The 7,415-nt window shown below is 48.9% G+C and overlaps 2 protein-coding genes across 2 annotated transcripts in view; one reads left to right on the top strand and one right to left on the bottom strand.

The window, feature by feature from the left end:
* Window positions 1–3,273, bottom strand: part of CSUI_004442 (ribosomal protein l7) — a gene marked incomplete at its 3' end in the record, with an annotated part of 4,143 nt that extends 870 nt beyond the window's left edge. The window contains exons 1-3 of the mRNA XM_068064633.1: window positions 2,059–3,273; window positions 986–1,259; window positions 207–303 (exon numbers count right to left, since the gene is read on the bottom strand). Of these exons, the coding sequence (XP_067923395.1) occupies window positions 207–303; window positions 986–1,259; window positions 2,059–2,321 (634 nt within the window). The remainder of the gene's footprint in view (window positions 1–206; window positions 304–985; window positions 1,260–2,058) is intronic.
* A 1,499-nt stretch (window positions 3,274–4,772) lies between these two features.
* CSUI_004441 (uncharacterized protein) lies at window positions 4,773–5,767 on the top strand. Its single transcript, XM_068064632.1, has one exon. It carries the CDS (start codon window positions 5,157–5,159, stop codon window positions 5,619–5,621), a length of 465 nt encoding a protein of 154 aa, XP_067923394.1. The 5' UTR covers window positions 4,773–5,156; the 3' UTR covers window positions 5,622–5,767.
* The last annotated feature ends 1,648 nt before the right edge of the window (window positions 5,768–7,415 follow it).

Here is a 7,415-nt window from a genome sequence, read left to right as displayed (position 1 = left end):
AGATACATTAAAGATAGGTAGATTAAAGATAGATCAGAAAGAGGTAATGCAGACAAGTGAATAGAGAAAATAGCTTTGTAGAATAGAAGGCTAGAGAAACAAGAGAAAAGGAGAACATGAAGAAGAAGAAGAAAGAGGAACCGTATTTCAAGAGAGAAAAAAAGAAAGAGTCGGGGGTATGCCTTGCTTCTTCTTCTTCTTCTTACCTCCTGATCGTTCAGCTAGCTTTTCTTGACATAAATCACAGAGATCCGCAGCTTCTATAAGCGATAGATTCAACACCTCATCGACTAACCGAATTACCTACAAAGAAAAGAAAAAGAAAAGAAACAGGAGAAGACCCACGTCACGACTTCATCTATCTACTTATCTCTATCTCTTTATTTCTCTTTCTATCTCTTTCTCTTGTATCTGTCCTGAGACGTCTCCATACTTTCACGATACACTTCTGACACTCGAGACCGGTGGAAGTTAGCTGAGAATGTAAAGAATCTCTTCTTCTCACTCTTTTTTGCATTTCTTTTCATCGGTGGATTGAAAAGATCTAGGTGAGAAAGGCAGATAGAAGAAAAGAGAAAAGCAGGTTCACTCTTGCATTGTATGAAGTACAGAAAAGAATCGAATGAAGAAGGAGAGATATAGGTATCACCACCTCTCGTACGTATGCCATAGGCACGGGCTAGGGGGAAGCTATCTGTCTCTGAGGTGTACATACACCAGAGAAACTTGGATTATGAACAAGATCTCCTGACACGAAAAGGAAGAAGATCTCGAAGATAGTGAGAGAAAAGTGATACGGAGAAAGTAAAGAAGAAAGTAAGCTATAAAGAAGAAAAGTCTTCTCTTTCTACTCTATGAACGTTGTTTGTGTAAATACGTGTCGAAGGTTTGCAAGCTTTGTAAGAAACATACAGACATCCACTTCTTCTTTTTCTTCTTCTCAGTTGTCTCAACTTCTTTTCTTGTTCTCCTTCATACAACTCACCCGGTCAGAAGGTTTCCGTTTCTTAAGACTGGCTGCATTGCCCGAGTCATCTTTATCTTCTGGAGGGTCTTTCAGCTTTTGAAAGATATCAAAAGATGAAGAACTTGTGGAGAAGCTCTTTCGTTGAGAAAATCTCTCATGAGACGGCTGATGTCTCCGAACGCTCTCTACGGGTGTGAGGTGGATAGAGAGAGACCGATAATAGGGGTGAAGAGATTGAAAAGATAGGAAAGAAGAATACGACGAGGAGGGAGTCGATGTGGAGAGATGAATTCTGTACCAAGAAGAAGTTAAAAGAACCGCTGAGTGTTATGAAGATCCATTGAAAAAGTGATATGCAGAAAGTCTATACACGAAGTCTCTGTAAGAGGGTGAAGAGGTACCATGGATGTATTGCTGGATATAAACATCTCTACTGAAACATGTACACATGCACTCACATAGAGATACATACACACTCACATGTAGGTACATACATACAGATTCATACATATCAGACATACCTATTGAAACGTACATCTGTATTCGTGCACATTCACACATACATACATACGTATTTATACACTCATACCCAGATATTCACACAAGCATACATATTCATACGTACATCCCTATTCATACAAATTTACACAAATCCATTTACACATTCATGAATATCCATACACATTCGTACATAGCTACTTCATATGAATGACTGTATATGCATTTACTTTCCTAGCCAAGGAGAGGAGTTAACAAGAAGAAGAGAAGTGCTTCTTGCCAGCCACGAGACTCTCACCTCCCTAACGAGTACGGGACCTTCAACGTCAAGCAAAAGAGGAGGGGATGAAAATACACAAGTTTAGTTGTTACCTACATGAAAAGAATGAACGCGTAGTCTGGAATAGATAGATACATAGATAAAGTACCGATGATAATGCGTACTTATAGGCATATACAGCAGACCTGTTCGACGGCACAGCTGCGATACTATCGCCGAGGTGCAGGAAAGTTCATGTGGTAGTGTTACGTTCTAACTTGTTGTTTTGAAAAAGAGAAGAGTTGTCTCGCGGCGGAGAAATCCATTCGCCTACCTCTCATTTTTCGGTGCTCTTCTCCTTAGTCCGCCTGTACACTCTCGCGCCTTGCCTTCTGTTACATCTGTGCTAAGAAACCTCCTTTCTACCAGTGGAGAGGAAGGAGAGATAGCATCTGAAAGAGCTCTGGACGAGGGACATGCATATCTTTCTCTACAGAGAGAAGGTGCATTTCTGGGATTGGAGACATGGATGGGTTTTCTCTGGGCAGTTTTCCGCCATATCGTCGATGCTAAGGATTTGCTTGTGATTCTCTCCATCTTTTTCTCTTGTCTCCTCCTCTCTTCCCGTAGTGTCTAGACTGAAGAGTCACGAGCTGTCAAGTTCAATAAGAATACAAGAAAGAGACAGTTGGAGAAGGAGCTGGAGTATTGCTATTGTGTTTGCTGGCGTGACTAGCCTACCTAGAAAAGAAGATGTCTCTGTAGAGAAGGTTGTTGAATCTACTATCAGCCTAGAGAGTTTTCTAAGTGGTACGTTGCCTCAGGCGAATGTTTGGTCCGAAAGACAGGCATGAGGAAATGACTGGGAAGATTTGCTGGGAGGAAGGAAAGATTCTTAAGAGAATCAACCGGCACAGTTGAAAGTTGCAGATCGGTAAAGACACGAAAGACCGGAAATCGTATAAGACTGAGAGGATGAAGAGGGAGCACAGGTACTCCAAAGAGAGAGAAACTACAAATGTGTAAGACCGAAGATCAAGCCTTGGAAATGTGTAGAGAGAGAGAAGAGACAGTTCTTTGTTATCAGGAGAGAGACCGGAAGAGGCATAGGATGGTCGAGTGCCAGGAAGAAAGAAGATACTCCTTCGAATCTGAGGGCATTGCTCGGGGTTCGTGAAAAAGGACGAAACGAAGAAGACGAAAAGAGTTGAGGAGACACTCTGTTGCTTCACCTGTGAGAAGAATCGAACGTTCCACGAAGATGCATGCGCAACGAAATCTAAGCCTGGTTTCTGTGGTAGTGTACCACCGGAGAAAACACGTGAACAAGAGTCTAGAGTTCCAAAGACCCAGACCTAGGGTTAGCAACCCCGCATTAGTAAGGACTGAGGAAACGAGGAAGGAGAGCTTGACGTAAGAATCAGGAAGGCCTGGAAAAATGTGTGAGTACTCGGCTCTGTTATTGCATGCATGCGTTGATATCACAGATTAACAACAGATAGATCCACAAGCATGAAGAATGATTGCTATAGTAGTACCAGCAGTCGAAACTTACTCTCTGGAGTGGAGTTGCGTGGACCCGCCGCGCTGTACGTACACTGCAGCAATGGGATGCACTGTCCTTAGAGGACGGCAGATGCGCGAATGAGGCCGCACGGCCTTTTTGCCTCGTTACCACAGGAAAACTAACGGAAGTGTAAAGAACTCGGGCCTTTCACATCAGTCATTGGATCGCCTTCGTTGACCGTCAACACCAGGCACTGCTAACTCCGATGCCAGGCGGACGGTCCTAGGTGGTCAAGCTACTTGTAAACCAGCTTCTTTTCGGCAGTTGCTCCGGAGCTCATCTACTCCTACTGCGTACGAGCCAGCTCCTCTCAAATACAACCTACAGTCAGTCCGTACCGGTACCAAGTGAAGACTTCCGCCTGTATGCGTACGGGGCACGCACACATTGTCACCTCTGTACTGAACCCTCGTAACGCACGGCCACCGCAGAGCTTTCCTCAGCTTACGTAATGGAATGAAAGTGGGGAGGGGGGGAGCTCTCATGTGAGTGTTCTTTACAAAAAAGTTAGGTCGCCTTAACCTCAGAATATCCAGAGGATCGTTGCGCAAAATGTCAGCTCCACATATTCGCCGAGTGCGAACTCTCTGTTGCAGGGGTATTTCATTGTGCCACTCTCCATTCGTCAGTATCGCGCCACTGGTCATTTCTGGAGCGGGGTTCAAAGCTATGGTGCCGCGAGCGAGGGTGAGTGGATCGGTTTCAATATGTTATCCGTGCGGACCAGACAGGTCAGTGTCTAATCCACACGGAGAACGGACTGAGAGAGAACTCCGTGCAGTAGTCTATCTCGGAGGACACTGCATCTATCTGGCCTGGTGAAGGTGCTTGTCCACATCACCTTCAGTGCTGTTCGCAATCGGTTCTGCAACTTGATATTTCAACCAGGATTCTGTGGGTTATCCTCAAGGCCGGCCGTCTCGAGGTTCGAGGTGTTCGCCAACGGGAAGAAAGCTAAGGCTTCTTCGTCTTCGACACGTGCTGGCCACTCCGCAGAGCGGACCGAAGAAGTCCAGCACGGGGAGGCATTGGGGTATCGTGTATCACCGGAGTGTTGCCGTCGCGAAAAGGCAAAGAAGAGTTATGTCATCGAACATGCAGGAATGTCTCGGGAAGTCCGTTCACTTGCAAAAGGATCTGCTACCCAGATCCCTGACAATCAGACTGTAGCAGCTGGAGCAGGGGCGTTACACTCCAGTATCTTACGACCCTGAGCACAGTCTCCGGCTTTAGTGTACCACTCACGATCGAAAGTTGTATGACACGCAAGCCATGTCCTTCCTTTACTTCATCTGATTAGAGGCGCCGGCCTCCGGGGCCTTTCATCAAGAGAATGACTACCGCAGCTCGCGGAGAGTAAAACGCGAGTTCTTCTCGAGTTACCAAATGAGAACTGGAAAAATCACTGACATGCAAGTTGGCTGTGTGTTAACAGGCAAAAAACACTACGTCGGGCCGTGGAACTTCCCTTCCAAGGAAGGCCTTCAGGGTTTAGTCCTCCAGGTTCGCGTCGCTTCTGAGTAGTGATTTGGGTAGTCAAGACTGCGGGAAGGAGAGCCTTGGATCAGTTGCCCATCCAGAAAAGCCCTTGCAAGCTACGCTCGTTCTCTTCAGAGGGACCGAATGATTTTACACTCCTGAGCCGCGCATGCCCAAAAAGGATAGGCGCGAAGCGTGCAAGGAATTGCAGACCAGGCGTGGACACGGGCGACTCCCCATGTTGGGCTGCTCTCCCTGATACCACGGCAAAGCCTGTCGACGTCCACGCTCCCCAGGTGGTGCAGTCACTCCATTCTAACTTCAGGTTCCCTTACCGCTTCAAAAAGTGAATTTCGAGACAGGTGTCCGTTACTTGGCTCTCCAAGATGGGGCGTGCACATTTTAGCCCAGCCGTCTGCTCGGCTTTGTTTGTGGCCTTGACCGTCGCCATCCTGGTGCCCAGCACAGTCCAGGCTGCGGAGTCTCAGACTACCAACTACAATCCCTTAGACGCCTTCCTAAGCATGGTGCGCGAGAGCCAAACTGTTGCACCACGCGAGACCGGCGACGAGGCCTCCCCGTCGAGAGTTTTTCTCCCATTCTTTATGCCCCCCCCGGTCCCTCCTCCACCCCAAAACGTGTACCACAAGCACGTGCACCACCTGCCCAAAAATTTCCCGGCTCATAACTTGCCCGGATATCCTCACCATCATCATCATCATCCCTCCCACGGCCCTCATCCTCCTCATCATCCTCCCCATCATCCTCCCAGCCATCCTCCCAGTCACCCTCATCATCCTCACCCGCATCCCTCCTACCCCTATCCTCGTACTGAGCGAAGCTATTACTAAGCGATATAGAACGTGGCAGGTGTTATCTGCTTCTATATGAGTGTGTCTTATGTTTGCCAAAGTGTACGTGCATGTTTCAACTGCCGCTTCGGGTGGTCAGGTGCCATCTTTAAACCTTTGAGAAGTTTATCCAATGCGATTCCAGGAGAGTCTGCTCACGGAGAGTTAGCTCGGGACACTTCTCTGCAGTCCACTTTGAAACGGTTACATGTTTCCCAGCCGATGGACACGGCTCGATACTCACGAGGACTTGTTGCCTCGATACGATCCTGCAGTTCCTCTGGACAAAGAGACACTAAAGGAGTATAAGCATCTGGCAGTCACCCACCTCCCGGGAAACTCTACCTAGAGAGCAGCAGTCCGAACCTGGTTGCAAAACACCTGTTCGTTTCATTAACACATGGCGCAGAGACCGTTACAGTATACGCTCGGAGCTAATTTGCTATCAGACTTCCGGGAAAAGCAGCGGGTGGTACAAAAATCCACGAAGAAAAAACTCTCGTGCGCACGGCTCACAGGCCGGAGAGACTCTCCGTGTAGAAGGTGCTGCTTACTCAGCACGCGTTCACACATGCAGTTGCGGCGACACATGACCCTTGTCCGTCTATAGTCATTCCGCTACGATATGCATAGGCGTCCTCGCAGAGGGACCGCGCATGGTTAAGCTTCCGCGCCCTCGTCAACACCCCCGGGTTGCAGCAGCTCGAAATCCTGTGCCCTAAGAGCATCACGTAGCGTGTCGTAGTGGCCATCGTGTCTCGCCCAGCTCCGCATCTCAACACTTTACTAGCAAGCGAAGCTCAGTCACTACGCTACAGTTCTTTTAGTTCTCGTATACTTGGTAGCGCCACCTGCGACTGAATGCTGGGATTGTTCCAACCCTCGCGAATACCCCGCTGTCGGGAACGTGCTGTTGGCTTTCGCCCGCTCTCGCGAAACAGAGGCGGAAAGCGCTCGGCGTCCAAATTTAGCGTGCCATGGAGGCTCATCGCAGTCGGAAGACGTGCACAGCTTCACAGGTCGCTAACACGTTTCAGTACAGAATGTGCTCCCGTCCATCGTGGTCCCGGGTTCCGTCCACCCCCAGCTTGCGCAGGCCATAAAATACGCACGACTGGGCTGCACTCTGCGCAGCTGCCTGCTCTCTCCCGTCTGGAGACAACTCGAAAAAGTCTCTTGTACTAGCATACCGGGTTGTCCCCAGCGCTGTCGACGGCTCACATTGGAACTTTCAGCGTAAGCTGTTGCTGCTGGCACCGGGCTGCGGCGATCGCTGCCTAGAAGCGATCACCGCAGCCAGCGGAGCCCTGCTCTAGATGTGATTGCTGGACTACACCAAAGCCTATACCCTAAGAGAGGAAACGGGCAGTACGGAACCAACGGCCCGTAGATAAGTGTAACTTTTCCAGTGAGAATGCCTGTCAGTGTGTGGCGTGGATTTGTGAACCCTTGCGTTATGGTCAAGGCGTCGGCGATCTTTGAAAAGTTTTCCAGTCAAGTGTAGGTAAGGCTCGACTGATTGAAAACGAGTCCTCTTTGAGTGCCCTAACAGGCGGCAAGTGAGATTAAATCTTCGACGCGGGCCGACTGAATATCGTATCAGCGGTCACCACACAGCCAGCAATCTTAGATGGACGAGCTACCGTCTAAGTCGGGAGTGTGCCGGCTGAGGCGTCTCCGGGTTGCCAGCTTGAGCTCGACACTGCAGGGGGACGGTAAATTTGAAGGAATGGGGGTGATCTCCGGTACCACCAGCCTGGGGCACACGAAGAACAGCGGAGGTCCCACGCTACA

Source organism: Cystoisospora suis, assembly GCF_002600585.1.
Source record: "Cystoisospora suis strain Wien I chromosome Unknown contig_2073, whole genome shotgun sequence".
In the NCBI taxonomy this organism is placed as follows: Eukaryota; Apicomplexa; class Conoidasida; order Eucoccidiorida; family Sarcocystidae; genus Cystoisospora; species Cystoisospora suis.
This window is presented reverse-complemented; position numbering and strand designations above follow the sequence as displayed.

Bases quoted from the DNA above. Each gene is read 5' to 3' on its own strand.
- CSUI_004441 (XM_068064632.1), top strand. From the start codon at position 5,157: ATGGGGCGTGCACATTTTAGCCCAGCCGTCTGCTCGGCTTTGTTTGTG.